At 50.8% G+C, this 15,728-nt stretch overlaps 6 protein-coding genes across 6 annotated transcripts; 4 read left to right on the top strand and 2 right to left on the bottom strand.

The window, feature by feature from the left end:
- Positions 1-247: 247 nt before the first annotated feature.
- BCR38DRAFT_174563 (SNF2 family N-terminal domain-containing protein) lies at positions 248-4,132 on the top strand. Its single transcript, XM_040853881.1, has 2 exons — positions 248-2,580; positions 2,636-4,132. Exons 1-2 carry the CDS (start codon positions 456-458, stop codon positions 4,030-4,032), a joined length of 3,522 nt encoding a protein of 1,173 aa, XP_040717159.1. The 5' UTR covers positions 248-455; the 3' UTR covers positions 4,033-4,132.
- A 1,060-nt stretch (positions 4,133-5,192) lies between these two features.
- BCR38DRAFT_429524 (aldo-keto reductase family 1 member E1) lies at positions 5,193-6,860 on the bottom strand. Its single transcript, XM_040859972.1, has 5 exons — positions 6,471-6,860; positions 5,978-6,418; positions 5,679-5,899; positions 5,475-5,621; positions 5,193-5,408 (listed from the first exon to the last, which is right to left on the bottom strand). Exons 1-5 carry the CDS (start codon positions 6,507-6,509, stop codon positions 5,387-5,389), a joined length of 870 nt encoding a protein of 289 aa, XP_040717158.1. The 5' UTR covers positions 6,510-6,860; the 3' UTR covers positions 5,193-5,386.
- Positions 6,861-7,377: 517 nt separating this feature from the next.
- Positions 7,378-8,960, top strand: BCR38DRAFT_429519 (glutathione S-transferase). The gene is made up of 3 exons (XM_040859971.1): positions 7,378-7,765; positions 7,878-8,085; positions 8,347-8,960. Exons 1-3 carry the CDS (start codon positions 7,622-7,624, stop codon positions 8,721-8,723), a joined length of 729 nt encoding a protein of 242 aa, XP_040717157.1. The 5' UTR covers positions 7,378-7,621; the 3' UTR covers positions 8,724-8,960.
- Positions 8,961-11,498: 2,538 nt separating this feature from the next.
- BCR38DRAFT_408156 (uncharacterized protein) lies at positions 11,499-11,858 on the top strand (the record flags this gene model as incomplete). Its single annotated transcript, XM_040858240.1, has 1 exon — positions 11,499-11,858. One exon carries the CDS (start codon positions 11,499-11,501, stop codon positions 11,856-11,858), a length of 360 nt encoding a protein of 119 aa, XP_040717156.1.
- A 1,010-nt stretch (positions 11,859-12,868) lies between these two features.
- Positions 12,869-14,238, top strand: BCR38DRAFT_429514 (uncharacterized protein). Its single transcript, XM_040859970.1, has 3 exons — positions 12,869-12,996; positions 13,228-13,379; positions 13,577-14,238. The coding sequence occupies exons 2-3, from the start codon at positions 13,238-13,240 to the stop codon at positions 13,831-13,833; spliced, it is 399 nt and encodes a 132-aa protein (XP_040717155.1). The 5' UTR covers positions 12,869-12,996; positions 13,228-13,237; the 3' UTR covers positions 13,834-14,238.
- Positions 14,239-14,414: 176 nt separating this feature from the next.
- On the bottom strand, positions 14,415-15,526 carry BCR38DRAFT_339536 (structural studies On the mobility in the active site of the Thermoascus Aurantiacus xylanase I; the record flags this gene model as incomplete). The annotated part of the gene is made up of 3 exons (XM_040855707.1): positions 14,415-14,507; positions 14,572-15,012; positions 15,077-15,526. 3 exons carry the CDS (start codon positions 15,524-15,526, stop codon positions 14,415-14,417), a joined length of 984 nt encoding a protein of 327 aa, XP_040717154.1.
- Positions 15,527-15,728: the final 202 nt, after the last annotated feature.

The raw sequence follows: 15,728 nt of genomic DNA, 5'->3' as shown, positions 1-15,728 counted from the left end.
AATCATTGACCAGCCACTGCTCAATTGAGCAACCTTCATTCCTCCCTGAAGTCGTCCAGATTCGTCTGCCTGCCCTTTCACTGTTTTAGGATCGTGCAGACCAGACGAAACGGACGAGGCTTCGTGATTTCTTTGTTGATCAATTGGTCACAGAATTCACTTTGTGGAGTTCTATTTCGTCGTATCGATGCGTATTTTTGTCCCCTGATCTAGCAAGCAGAATTCACGTCACTGCCCCTTCCCGGCCAGACTCATTGATAAATTCACTACGATTCTCAACCAAATTCACTCACAGCATTGTATTTCATCGTATCGGTTTGTGTTTTCGTTGGATCCTCACATACGTACGTCTCTTGGTCCAGCAAGCAGAATTCACGCCAGTACCTCTCCTGGGCCAGACATTGGCATCTTCACCACAAACCCCGATCGCCTTCACGCCGTCTTTACCAGCCCAAATGGTACACAAGATGGCGGCGCGCTTGCCATCACTGCCTTTGGGTGGTGAACCTGAGCTTCCCAATATTGCTTCTAGTGGCGCTCGCGCTGCCGGATTGAACAGCCAGCGGTTCGAGATAGACGACGACGATCTTGACGAATTGGCCGACATCATTCCCTGCTCCTCCCCGTACTTCATGCAGCCGACACAAATCATTGACCAGGCGACGCAACCGACGCAAATAGTGGAAAGGAGGACTACACTGCAACGGTCATCGCCACCCGTGCCAGAAACACCGACTTCCATCGTTGAAGTCCCAGCTTCGTCACCCTTCCGGAGTATGTCGCCACGAGCATCCCATTCGCTAAATCAAAATCAACTGTCCGCCATCAAGACGCAACCGCACGGGGCCAAGACCGGAGGGTTGGGGACAAGGGGGCTCGCATCTCTCATGGCGCCCGCCGGCACAGCTTTCCGAGCCCCTTTTGCTCCACAGCCGCAACGTGCGCAGACTGTTTTCAAAGGTCCTCTTTTAAATACTTCAGATGATGACCTGGCAAAATATTACAAGCGCGAAGATAGCTCTGGTGATGAAACTCCTATGAGAGGTGACATACGACCATCGTCATTTGTCAGGAAACAGCAGTCAGTCGCGGGATCTGGCGCGAGCTTGCAAAATGCGGCCGATCTCATGGACAAGGGGTTCGCGCTTAACGACATCAATGACTTACGCCTTCGATATTTAACCAGGGAGACTCACAAGATCGCAAAGAAAGTCCTGCCACAGGTAACAATTCTCGAATGCAAAAATGCATTGGTGAGGAACGCCCGATCTACGGAGGATGCTGTCAAGGATCTCCTCGGCAAGCTTGGAGACCCTTCTGGGCTCATTGAGACTCTAATGCGTCCTGCTTTAAGCAAATCAAGAGCCATAGTTGGTGACAAGTCAAGGGAACCAAAAATAACTATTCCATCCGATCCGCCGATCACCCTAAGCTCACCATTATCCTCTCAAGCTTCGCCAGAAGTACAGAAGGCGGCTCCACCTCCTCGTCGACGGCTTGTACAAGGGCGCCGGAACCGCTCACCCTCGCCTGCTCAGGTATTTTCTGTTTCTCCATCACATTCCTCAGCGGCGACAACTCCATCCAGCTCCACTGAAATTATCTCGCGGCAGCGAGAACGGGCATCGAAAATGGCTGCTGCGGCAGGCACTCGGCGTCGGTTGGTACCCGGTCGGCCAAAACCAGAGTCCTGCGAAGTCATCACACTAGACTCGGAATCTGATGAAGAATTGCCTGATCTCAACACTATCGCTTCGCGCAAACGGAAGGCAAAAGAGCAGCCGAAAGAGATTGTGAAGGCACCAATTAACGTGCCCTCGGACTCCGATAATGAACCCCGCGTCGACTTCATCAACTCTGACGATTCTGGTTCGGACAGCGGGGCCCAGCCTTCCCAACGAAAGATTGATGAGCAAGTCAGCGTTCTGGATTATCTCAACAAATGCTCAGCCGAGGAACTTGCGCGGATGACTGGACTTCCTACTGGTGACACGCAGCTTGTCCTATCTGAACGACAGAGTCAACCCTTCAAGAGCCTCGAGGCAGTGACACAGATCACTGGAAGACAAAAGTCGAAGACCAAAGCAGCAAAAATCCAAATAGGTCTCACCATTGTCGAAAAGCTCGTGACCTGGTTCAACGCTTTTGATGCCGTCACCAACATCATCAAGGAGTGTGAGCAGAGAGGCGCAGAGCTTGAATCTGTCATGTCCACATGGGAAGTGGACAAAAACGGCAAGGTGAAAGATATCAATCCAGCGGCACTCGTCCGGCTTCCTATCACCAAACAGCCAACTCTGATGGACGCTTCAGTTGTCCAAATGAAGTCTTACCAGCTACTTGGATTGAACTGGTTGAACCTTCTCCATGGCAAGGGATACAGTGGTATACTGGCAGACGACATGGGTCTGGGCAAGACTTGCCAGGTCATCTCTTTCATCGCTCACCTTGTCGAGTCGAGGGACGATTACTCTGACCAGCCATGGCCAAACCTCATCGTTGTGCCGCCCAGCACTCTCGAGAACTGGGTCAACGAGTTTGAACGTTTCGCGCCGGGAATCAAGGTGTTCCTGTATTCTGGTAAGTTTCCATTGTGACGTCAATTTTGTCTTGTCCTTTACTGATGGGTTTTCAGGTACAAATCGTCGGGAGCTTGACCCTGAAGATGCTCGGGACTCCCATGTCGTTCTGACCTCGTACTCCCAAATGGAGCAGAAGATTGAAGACATACAATGGCTCACGGAGATGGAGCCGTACGCTGCCATATTCGACGAGGGTCACAAGCTGAAGAACCCAAACACCAAGGTGTACAAGCACCTGATGAAACTACCCTCATCCTGGCGCTTGGTCCTCAGTGGGACCCCGGTTCAGAACAACCTGAAAGAACTCCTCAGTCTCCTTCACTTTGTGGAACCAGACCTCTTTCATGAGGACGATTTCGAAAAACTGCGAACAATCTTCGAAGCCAAGGTTACGAACAAGGACGTCCACAACTTTGCGGCGTTGGCGAAGGAGAGAGTCGGGAATGCTCGGACCATCATGGCTCCCTTTATTCTTCAGAGACGGAAGGACGACGTACTTGACCTGGCCAAGAAGATCGAGAACGTGGTGCTGGTTGGCATGCACCCCGACCAGAGAGCGGTCTATAGTGAGATCAAGGGAACTTATCTCACGAAGAGCAAGGGAGCCAAAGTCAAAGCCAACTCTTGGATGCAACTTCGCAAAGCTGCTATCCACCATCAGTTGTTCCGCCAGCACTTCACTGACAGGAAGGTGAAAGAGATGACCGACATACTATGGAGCAAATGCTCAGCGGAAGAACTCGACGTTCAAAGCAAGGAACCCAAACATAAGAGCATGTTCCAGTCGTACCTCATGGAGATGTCAGACTTTGCTCTCCATCTCTATTGCAAAGATTTCAATAGATATCTTAGCAAATTCGACATACCACACAGATCCTGGGAGGAAAGTCCCAAGGTCCAGAAGCTTCTTGAGCTCGTAAAGGGCTACATGGCCAACGGTGACCGTTGTCTGGTCTTTAGCCGGTTTGAGATGGTTATCGACATTCTGCGAGAGACGCTGCATTGCGCTAGCATTCCATACTGCGAACTTACTGGAAGAGCGGGTGTCGCAGATCGATTCCCCGAGATTCAAAGATTCAACGAGCATCCTGAGATCCCGGTGTTCCTTCTCACGACTGGAGCGGGTGGCACCGGTCTCAATCTAACCGCTGCAAACAAGATCATCATCTTCGACCAATCCGACAATCCCCAAGACGACGTGCAAGCGTCTAACCGAGCCCATCGTATTGGCCAGACGAGAGATGTTGAGGTCATACGTATCATCACGGAGAACACGGTGGAGACTTTGGTCTACAACTCGTGTGTCAAGAAGCTGATGCTGGCTGCTTGTGTTGAGGGGCAGTTTAGGGTAGACGACGACCACGAGTCGGTCGAGGAGGAGTGTCGCAAGAAGATGCTAGAGACCACCGAGGCGGAAATTCGTGCTACGCAGGTGATTACAGTTGAGTAGCATGTGTCCCAGTGAGACGGTCACCATGCCTAGGCGACTTATCTGGTTTGACTTGTCATTGATTGACTTCAGAACTTGTTGATACAATTTTTCATGGACCAACGCCGGTTACTCATTATGAACAACGAGGGTCTGGGACGATGGTTGATTTGACATGGAGGAAATACCCGAATGTGTAGGTTACAATTGCGCTGGGTTATATGATTACATATGCCGGCGAACTAGTCGGGTTGCGCTTCGAGACGACGAAGCGGACTCCGCCATGGCACATAATTAGAGGAAGCATTTATAGACAAGCAGAAACTTGGCTCCAAAAACACGGGCTTTTTGACATGCGGAATGTGAGCAACTGGACCTCTGCGTACTATTTGAAATGGTCCGACTGTCAGCGGCGACGGATTTTCGTGAATACGACTTTCTTTTGAAGAATCAATAGGAGCTGTTGGCACCTTGGGGGGTGGCGAGGTGAGTCCCGACACGCCAACCAGCTCGTATATTTATCATCATACCATGGCCCATCTGGTCACTCATACCTTGGAGTATCCACCACAAATCTACGTCCATGGTTCGCGTCGTCGGGTTTGGGAAAAGCAAAGTAATTAACTCAGGAATAGATCTACTCATTTCTTGGGTCGCCACAACCCTTCATCATCTAGCACCAATACGTCTTCTCAATGGTACTCCAGTGGGCATGGCAATAATAAGGGGTAATCTCAAGCCACCCTAAAAGAGTACCACAAAAATAAACCAGAAAGGGAAAAAAAGGAAAAAGGGACGAGCAGTAGCAAGTAAACAATAATTACCCAACTTGTCGATAATGTCAAAACATAGCGCCATCTTAACTATCATATGTGGCGTTGTGCTAATCGTCGTCCTCAATATCGCGACCCTTGGCATGCCCATGATTTAGAGCAGAAGGATGGCCATGAGCATGCCGCAGGGTATGAGGCACAACGTACAACATAGTAAACGCATGGTGAAGCTTGGCGGACTTGTTGGTGGTGGTGATTGCGGTAGACATAACCTCAGCCTTCAAGAGGTCTTAATGACACTTATAGTATAGATGGGAGCGGGGGTAGTGGGTATTGGGGGAGGAGTGCTCATGCGGGGCATAGCGAATACAGTGGTAGTTGCAGCACTTATCCTAGTGGACAAGGTGAGCGGAGTGGACATGGAGGTGTTGGCTCTTGGAAGTGAGGGTACGGCTATGCGGAAACGGAGTGGCAGACATCACTGAATAGGGGTTTGACGGATTTGTGGTTTTTGGTATTTTAATCTAAGAAGCTCTCTTGCAAACGGTGATTTTCCAAGTTTGCGGAAGTAGGGGAAGATGCGAGTGAGATACTACAGACATTCAAGGGGCATCCGTTGGGTCCCTTTTGTTTCTTAGTCAGCGATATCTCCCTGAAAACGGCGAACGTGATTCAAAGAGATAAACTCACCAGTCTGTAACAAGATGTTCGTCCAAACCATCCATCTTCGCCACGTCTTCGGCTGAAATCTCAAAGTGCGCAACCTTGACATTGTCAATGAGCCGTGCCTTCTTTACGCTCTTTGGCAGAGGGATGAGCCCGTGCTGCAAGGACCACCTTGTTAATGTCAATATATTATTCCTTATCCACCGATCGAAATCAGGAAATCCTTACCGGACCATCAGCTGCGCCGGGGTACATTCGTATTTCTTCGCCAGCGCCAAAATTGTTGGGTCGTTCATCCGCATCGCCCTCGCCAACGGCCCATACGCCTCAACAACAATGCCATGCTTCTTGCACGTCTCCCGGATGCCCTCCTGGGTGTTGAACGGGTGGACCTCGATCTGGTTGACGGACGGCTTGATGCGCGGATTGGAACCCATCAACTCATCAATCTACATCTCCCGTCCAATTGTCAGCGAATACACGACCAACCCCAATCTCTTCCATTATGAAGGGCGACGGATGCTCACATGCCGACTTCCAAAATTACTAACACCCCCACTCCTCACCTCCCCCTCCTCGATCGCATCCTCCACCGCCCTCCAACTCGCCAATCTCGCCTCGCGCCCTCCGTACGGGCTATGCAGCAGGAATAAATCGATGTACCCCAGGCCGCACGCCTCGAGCGAGGACTTGATGCTCCGCCGCACCACCTGGTAATTGGTGCTGCAGCTCGCGAGTTTGGACGTGTAGAATACGTCCTCGCGTTTGAGTCCCGTGGTGTTGGAGGACGGGGAGGAAAGCCAGTCCCGGATTGCTTGTCCGGCTTCGCACTCGTTGTGGTACATTTGTGCGCTGTCGAAACCGCGGTAGCCAGCAGAGAGGGCCTGGGGGATGGAAGACAGGACTTCGCGGCCGGACATCATGTAGAGCCCGAGTTGGAGTTGGGGAATCGTGTGACCCGAGGGGAGCTGGGGAGTTGTCAGCATCTAGTTATTGGTATGTTGCATGGGATACACTTGCCTTGACCTTGCTGGCCAGAGAGAAAGTGTTGGACGACATGATGCCGGAAGAGATGAGGGTGCAAGCAACTTGTGAGGGGTTAGTCAATTAGCCAAGTCTCTGGGAGTGTATTATTCGCAGACCGTTTCAATGTATAATATGCTGCCTCGCAAACTGAAAATATGGTTTCAAGCCAGGTGATTGCCCCCGGGTCGCGGTGATGCTTGTCTAAGAGTCCTCTGAAACCCCTCGGAAACCGGGCAGCGGCAATGAGGTCATTTTTACTTGAGTAGCGGCCGATTCGGCGGCGGGAAAAGTGGACCGGCCCTGCGGCCTTGAGGAGCCGGTAGATCCTCGTCAAAAGTTGGCAAGTGCCGGAGCAGCTCTATTAGAAACATACACCATCTGTGAGTCGGTTCCGTGGGGAAACAGGCATGGATAGGTCAATACAGTTGCGTCGTAGAGATCCATCGCATGCTTCTCTATAGTCTGTTCCTAGATTCGCTCCATGAGCAGAGATCGACCCTCGCTTGCCGCGGCACAGCTCCATGCAGAACACATTTACCTGAAACCCATTGCGGTTGTACGTTGTTCCATGATTGCTGCATCGTTTGCTCCTTCATTCAGTTGGTCAGATTTCCTCCAGCTAACCATTGTATATAACCTCAGTTGCTTACCGTATACGGCGAACGAGATTTATCTGTCCTGTTTTGCTTATGGGCAGTGCCAAGCTCCACCTAACTAATGGTATTGCGGTGCAGCCCGATTTATTCAAGTACCCTACCTACTAACCATGGTGGCTAGACCGACGTGCTGTTTAGTGTTCTCCAACAGCAAGGAAGGGGTTTTCCGCTTCGGCAGTTTCACCGATGCTTACTACGTGTAGACAAGTGCCAGCGGCTAAATCCATCTCCGCGCCGTAGTTCAACATAGTAATACAGTCTCTTGTCAAGGTAATATAGGTCGCCGACCAGTCAACTAGGTCAGTCCACTTTTTGAACTCGAGTGGATCTGACCTCAATTGCGGACACGCTAGAACGTCATCCGGCTGGGCCGTTCGGGGTATAAATATTGACTTCAATCTCTGCGACTTATTACTGCAAAGTCCAGTTCTGTGTGGATCCTGAAATCATTCCTCATTCTCACTTTATACCCCCAACACAGCCGTCAACATGTCTCTCGAAGTCTACCACCTGCAACTCTCCCAGTCAGAGCGAATCGTCTGGCTGCTTGAAGAGATGCAGGTCCCCTATGATCTCAAAGTCTTTAAGAGGGATCCCACGACGGGCCTCGCACCCAAGGAGCTCAAAGAGATTGTAGGTCTACAATGGCATTCACAGCATCTCCCCAGACCGTTGCTTCACGTTTAACAAAGATTTTCGTACAAGTCGAATCTGATAACGACTGACAACCCACAACCCCTCACAGAACCCCATGGGCACGGCTCCCTACATCCGGGACACCACGACCTCCCCTCCAGCGTGCATCTCTGAGTCCTCGGCAATTATGGCCTATATCCTTGAAGTGTACGGTTCCAGGGCCTCGGGGTCGCGCATGCTCCGCACCCCGGACGACCCGAGCTATGCCCAGTACTTGCAGTGGTTCCACTATGCAAACGGATCTCTCCAGCCTGCTAGTAAGGAGCCTTCTGGTTTTGTTATTCCTCTTTACATCCTTGGCTGTGTTCGAGAGTAGTAAAGATTTGCGTAGAAAGAGTTGTTCTCGGCATATTTCCTTGCTACTCCTGGGATATGATCTAGAAAGCTCGATTTGCCTCTGGAGTCATCTAATGGCTTAAATCACCGGAACGCGGCGCCAACGCCTTTGGTTTCCTTATTTTCTTTTTTTCTCTTGTCTGTCTGTTTCTTTGTAATTGTGCTCACCCCCGTTTTTCCAGTATCGCGCCAAATGATTTTCAACCTCTCGGGCGTCGAGCAGACAGACAAAGTCAAGTTTTGGCGAGGACAGCTAGAGGCCCAGCTCAAATTCATCGACGACCACCTGGCCCAGAACAAGTGGTTTGCGGGCAACGCAGCCAGCGCCGCCGACTGCATGATCATGTTCACACTGTCGACCATGAGAGGGTTCATGCCCTTGGATTTGGGGCCGCATAAGAATATTCTGCGGTGGATGGCAGATGTGGCGGAAAGGCCGGCATATAAGAGAGCCATGGAAAAGGGTGATGATGGGATGGAGCCTATGATCAAGGCCAAGGAGAGGAGGTTTACGCAATTCCCGTCTTTTAGAGAGGCGATTGCGGGTGCCGAGGATTGATGCTGGAGATTAAGGGACAAGAGGAGTGGTCATTGGGAGCAGTGGGTAGTCTCAACTCAGTGATTTTAATGAGTCACGCTTTCTAAGTTGCTTGGATTTGTAAATTCGATCAATTTTGATGCAAAGTGCAGAGTGTAGAGTGTTCTGTTATACCGAGTTGGTTAACGTACTAGTTTTGACTCGGCATCACCCAGGTAAACCCTATTCCATTCTTATGCATAATCTTATACGATAGAGGTACAGCTGTTCATGTCTGTATGTAAAGTCTTCTATACGCCAAACCTAGGAAATGTATTTGTCAGTTGTAGAGATACGAACAATGCATAGTGAGTAAAGCTGCCTTCCGGCATTAAGCAAGTGAGCCGATTTCCAAAGTCCCAATCTCAATAGTTGTGTGCAAAACAGCGCTCAACTAAAAATGGTTACGCTTCTTAAGAAAGCAGCACTGTACCCTTTGCCACACCTTTCGGTCGGAATCGGCATACAAGCATGAAGATATCAATCAATAGTCGGCCAGCGGGGTCCGTTGCGTTAGCCTCACGACCCTTCTAATAGGGCTGACGCAGGGAGCAGGCAGCAACGAGACCATTCGCTTCCGATGTTGCCGACCTGCGGGATATTTTTGGCACTGTACATGGAAGAAACCGCTCTAAACTGTCAACTTAGCGGCACACGTCAACCCACAGCGTTCAGTCCCGAAGTCACCTTCACGACGCCCTGGATGAGGAGCCAAGTACAGGGCTACAAAACCCCGCCTCAAACCAGAAGTAACCATCATAGAAGAAGAAAAAAACATCTTTTTTTGGCCTTCCTATAAATCTCCAACCACCGCGTTAGATCACCGATTGCCGTTGCTGGAATGCACCCCGAGGGGCCGCGATTGTCTACGGAAGTTTTGTGGACAGCCACTTCATTAAATTCCAGCTCATATTGGGACTGGTCATTGCCTTGCGAATTGATGATTTATGGCGGTTCTAATCAGATTTGTCCATGGGGGAGTAAACAGAAGTGAATGGACCACATAACATGGGATCACCTGAACGGGCATTATTCCTCCCGTTGCGCATGCTGGTCCTGTGACGACATCACGTTCATTTACCTCGATCATACCGCTCTCAATTTCAAGCAGAACTTCAAAAATCGAATTCTCATATCTGGGACCACATTATAGATGGGAACAGACATAAGAGTATACTTCCAGAGTTTTTCATCCTCGGCCATTTGCACCCAAATGGCTGTCTTTCCCCTGACACGTATGACTAGTTAAAGAACCAATCGAGAGAAGGCCGCCCAAATGCATCTATAATCCGGATTGTATTCCTGGGGAAAGAATGACCATGGCCGAGAGAACATACATAACGATATACAATCGTAAGGGGAAAGACAGGCATTGACGTCAAAGTCGCAGGACTCGACCCCAAACCCAGACTCGGGAGCGTACGGGGTGTTCAAGGACGAGGTCCAAAGAGCATTATCGTACGCAAACCACCAATGACTCCGATAGGTCGCGTCTAGGTCACATAGAGTGCCACCACCAGCAGCAACAATGGCCAATTCCGTTTGTCACATTCAAGAGTTCAGAAAGCGAGACCAGCTCACAATCTACACAAGGATACTCCAGGCGTTGACCATCATCCACAGTGGAGCCTGCGTTATCTGCTCATACATCGGATGATCATTCACATGACCCCCTAGTTCTTGCCCTTGGAACGAAGAGTTGCCTATTCCTTTGTGTGAATATCGGACGATACTAGATTAGGTTGGCGTAGATCAACTTGACCTTCGTTCCCAACGACGAGGTCCTTTACCGGCGCATTAGAGAGATTTGCCGAGGGTTGCGAGAAAATCTCGCCAGGGATATGTTCATCGTGTCTAGAACGATGGAATACGTCAAGGTAAGCCCAGTGGCTTTACAAGAAATATTAACACTTTACTAATACCAAAAGTCCGACCTCCTGTACCCCTAGAAGACCGGGGACTTTGTAGGGAACTACGAGATAAACTCAGTTCCATCCACCAAGGAGGTGACGAATCGGGAGTGTGCCTTCTCCCTGTGTCCGCCCCAGATCGCTTCTGTTGCGGTATACCCGTTTTTACAGTCAGGCTCCATAAGTGTGGGGACCACTTTACGCCAACACGAAAATTCGCACAACCCTCTTCGATAACCACACGATTTCGTCGTCCTATAAGGCATCAAAACAGAATCAAGCTTGACTGAATTTATCGTCGAGCTGATAGCAGGCTATTAAAAGACACTCAGCTTAGTCCCGTTCAACGTCCAGCCCTGACTACTACTTTCAAGTCAGGACCAAGTTAACGTACCGTCGCGTTGTATTTCACGTCTGACGAGCGATTACTACTAGAATATTTAAATTCTAGATAAATTGCTATAAATTCGACTCGCTAGCCCGTGGCGGTCGTCCTCCTAAATTAATACGCCACGGTAAGCGGTTAGTGTATAAAATATTGATCTCTACACGCTAAGCTTTAGTTAAACTATTTTGTGTGCGAATAGCTTAAAATCATAGAGAATGGCCCAGGAGCAGTTGTAGTGCCCCATAGCAGCTTGAGGTTCTAGCAGGGTGGCCCCCAGATTGTTGGAACATGACTGTATGCATTCATCCCTCAGTCCTGGAGACCACACCGACAAAATTTCCATTGTCAGGCTGCCCAAAATGGTTGCGGCAGACTTGTCTGTATCGGCCAGCAGGGTGAATAGCGGTATTACCGCACGTATGGGACATATACATAGTCAAATGTCTCAACTAGACTCTGATGGCTCTCTGCCTGGCAGCTGGACTCCTGCTGGTTTTCCTTGTGACGACAATATGGAGCTCAATTCAAGGCGACCTGCAGGTGGCAGGAAATCCGGCAGTTCTTGCTAGCGTTCGCGACGTTGGGTTTGAAGACGAATCTCATTACTCAGATGCATCAGGAGACGTCAGTCAACAGGCTGAAGTAGCAGGCCTGCCAAGCATAACTGTAACTCTCAAACATTCACATGTAGGTGTTTATGTAATGGAAGAACCGATGGCCGAAGTCAACTCCACCAGTGATAACATGAATTCAAGCTATGCAATATTTGCGAGGCATACCCACTTTGCGGCTATACTTGGGTCTCAAACTCAAGTTTAGGAACTGAATACACGGGATACGATTTGGAAAAGGAGCGTACGACCATATACAAGAACCAAGTCAAGTGATTTGTAAAACTTGAATTATGTGCATTGAATAGCTACCTTCCTATTCCGATCATTTTGTGGCAGTAATAGACGACTCAACTTGTATGAAATGTGAATTTCTTCACTTCGTACTCAAACGTGACAGAGCTACAGCCTTCAATGGAGAATATTCACTGGGAAGCTGTGACGTAAACGTACTTACCTGAGGAGTAGCTTGCCATGGGGCCCGAATCGGTACCCAATTCCAGGAGCAGTGAAATTCATTTACGTTCATATGCTGGCTATCTTCTTGCTAACATACAGCCAGGTATTGAAACAAGTCCCCGATATCGCGGAGCTAGAATGTGTGGTTCCTATGTAGTGTAGCGTTCGAAACTGGGGCTTGACAGTGGTGATGATGAGCTCAAGTTTTCTGTCTGCTACCGAACTTGGAGTATATATTTCGCGTGAGCAATTTGCTCGTTGAACATGAGGTTGGAAAACCTAATAATGGTCAAGTCGAATCAATGGCAAGTCGCAACGGGACTAGGCTCCGCCGACCCACTGAAGCCACAGTTCTTGGCGGCCCCGCAAGCGACCATTGACAGTCCACTATCTTATCGTGGGATGAGGAGCGGGATTTACGTCAGTGACCATGTCCAGCTGGGATCAACCTGGAGAAGCAAGCAAGAGCTTCTAGGAGGCAGGAAGGGAAACACCGTCCTGTCAGCCGTCAGACGCGGCGGCGGAAAAAAATATAAAAGAAACCGGTATGTGGAGTCTAGACAAGCACGCACAAGCCGGTGGTATGAATCGAATTTATCGGAATGAGCTGGGGATGTCATTGGCGACAAGCTTGCAGGAACGTCAGCTCAAATCTCAATCATGACATGATTGATGGTGGGGATCCCTGTCTGTGGTGGGCCCGGCCTTGGGGTAGAGCATGGGATGGGTTGCCCTGGCTAATACATATCTCTCGATTGTTCTTCAAATCAAGCGCTTGATACCCTTCAGTCTGTTTTGTTTATTCAAAGCTGTAGAGAAAAGCCTGTCGTCTTGTTTCGTCATTTCCTTTCCTTAATCCGCTCTCCCCCGCAAACGAGACCATCCAGGTACGTAAGTTCTACACACCCTGAGAAGCACAATATCCCGCATCGGAGATCTGACCCTGGCGCGAATGATGCGACGGCGGAGATGCTGTCGTTTGCGCCCAGCCGCCCGCCGTTCATACAAAGTCTCAGGGCATTCCCTTCAGATTTGCGTCCACGGCGGCATTAGAGCGCACCCCAGTCCTTCGCGTTTTTACAGGCGACGAGCGACAAAGACTAAACCTGGAAACGCAGAGAAGACAACATGACGAGCCCCGAAGTTTCTCACGGCCGTGGCGGCGCAGGGAACATCAACCCCGACGACACCAAATACGTCGATGGCGAGATTGTGCGCGAGGGCACCCCAGGCAGCCACGGCGACGGGGCTTTTAGCACCGGCCGAGGAGGTTAGTTTTCCTTAACATTGCCCTCTCTGCCCATCCAAAAGCTCGCAAACCTGCTGGCTGGCACAGCACCACCTTATCGCGAAAGCTCCCACCCTCGGTCCCTTTGCGATAAGGACACACCCACGTCCTCAATCCAAGCTCCTTTTCCCCGTCTCCTCTCACCTATTGCACGGTCATATCGATTGACATGCTACCAGGCGGCGGCAACATCGGCGACGCAGGGAAGCCCGCCTCCGTGCGCCACGACAAGGACGTGGTCCCCGAAGCGGCACAGCTGCCACCCCAGAACGTCGACCGCCATGTCGGCCGCGGTGGCTCCGCCAACGTGCACCTTGCGCCCGAGCACCAAGCCCACAAGAAGCAGGCCGACGCTGCGCCGCACCCCGAATCGGCCCAACAGACTAGTCTGGCTGATAAGCTCAAAAGCAAGGTTATGGGCGTTTTCAAGAAGTAGGCGAGGACGCCTGAGACCATTGGTGGGGCGTGGTGGGTTTGGTTTGTGTGCGAAGATATCTCCAAGGAGGGGATTGGCGAAGAACTAGATTGATGGTGGTAGTGATGTTGTGACAGGCGATGCGGTATGAGCCCCGAGAGGCATCGTCGTGGCCTTTTGACTTCGTTTGATCTAATACTCGCCAGTATAAAAATTGCTGGCGTAGATGTTTTTACAACGATATCCTTCTGTTTTCCCCTTATCGAGTACATATTCACCATAAGCTCTCTGCTGTCGCTGTGTAGCCCTGCACCGGAGGATTGAGGCTGCTTGTGAATTCACACCACGTTGCAAACTCAAGGATGGGCATCCAGAGGGCAATAGCTAGATGAGGCAAACCACATTAATGAAAAACTGATTTTGAGGTGAATGATTGTATGGCCCATGTGTATCCAGTAGGCATGCCAACAGATCGTGTTACTACGCGCAACGGAGACTGCATCTGCAGAATATGTACAGCGATGAATAAAAATGCCTGCTCCTCTTCCAATCAGGTTATCCTTGCTCGCAAATGGAACTGGAAATAAAATTCACAATCCAGCTTACGCCAAGGCGTTGGCAATGGCAGTGTAGGCGGCTTTAGGCGAGAAGTTGCTGTCGAACAGCAGGGGGTTGGTGCTAGCTCTCCACGAGTCCTAGTAGAACGCAGTATTAGTATATTTCACCTGCGCGTAGGCCTTCCTCCGGAGGTCGACTTACAGGGTCCCGAACCCCCCATACAGTGATCCCCACGCATTGAGCTAGGTTGGCACAAGCGTTGGTCACGGCTACGTAGTCAGCCGAGGGCGCACCCTGGATGTCCAGCTCAGTGACGGCCACCTCTTTCACGCCCGTGGACGCGAGGGCCTGAAGCGCCCCTGCGGTGTTGGCGCCCTGGCCTGCTGAAAGATGGCTCTGTGACCCGATGCCATCAATGGGCACACCGGCCGCGAGCCACTTCTTAACGTGAGCCACCATGCCCGTTGTGACCTTGGCGTAGCTGGCTGAGTCCAGGTTGTAGTCGTTGATGTACAGCTTGGCGTCGGGGTCGGCCGCGCGGGCTGCTTCAAAGGCGATGCGGACGAAGTCCTCGCCCAGCACCTGCGAGAAGACGGACGACCGCAGCGAGCCATCTTCGTTGAAGATCTCGTTTACCACGTCCTACCCAAGTTTGTAAGTCTGAATTCCGCTGAAGTAACGAGTGAGGTGATGAGAGAAAACCTACCCAGGCGTAGATCTTGCCCTTGTAACGAGTGACGAGCGTGGTGACGTGGTTCTGCAGAACCTGGGTCAGTTTCGCCTTGTCATTGATGCTGCTGACCCAGCCGGGGAGCTGGGAATGCCAACAGAGAGTGTGTCCACGGATGGCCACGTTGTTGGTCGTGGCCCAGTTGACGAGATAATCTGCCGTTGCGAAGTTGAAGTTGCCCTGGCTGGACTCGGTGGCGTCCCACTTCATGCTGTTTTCCGGAGTCACCTGGCCAAAGTCCGCCTTGATGACATCGGCCGACTTCCCAGTGCTCAGACGGTTCTGGTCGGTGCAGGTTCCATAGTACAGCTTCCCCTTTGCCTTGATCAACTTGTCGATGCTTGTGGGTGACTGCCTCTCGGCGAGCTCGGCTGGGGCGGCCAGAGCCGCCAACGGGGCGAGCAGGAGGACAAGTGCAGATCTCATCTTGACTCGGGTTCAGTCCAGATTGAAGAATATGAGTAAGGCGAGCTGAGTGCTGAGATCAACACTGACTAGCGGCGACGCCTGGACCTCTTGGTTTTATAAGGACGTCATGATGATCCACGGAAGGTCAACTCCATGAAGAAGTCAACAGATTCTTTGAACGCTTGTATTTCAAGGCTCCTTGACAGAAGAGGTTGCACCG

The sequence above is a fragment of the Pseudomassariella vexata genome, assembly GCF_002105095.1.
Source record: "Pseudomassariella vexata strain CBS 129021 chromosome Unknown BCR38scaffold_5, whole genome shotgun sequence".
Lineage (NCBI taxonomy): Eukaryota > Fungi > Ascomycota > Sordariomycetes > Amphisphaeriales > Pseudomassariaceae > Pseudomassariella > Pseudomassariella vexata.
Note: the sequence above shows the minus strand (reverse complement) of the source record. Positions and strands in the feature narration are given on the sequence as shown.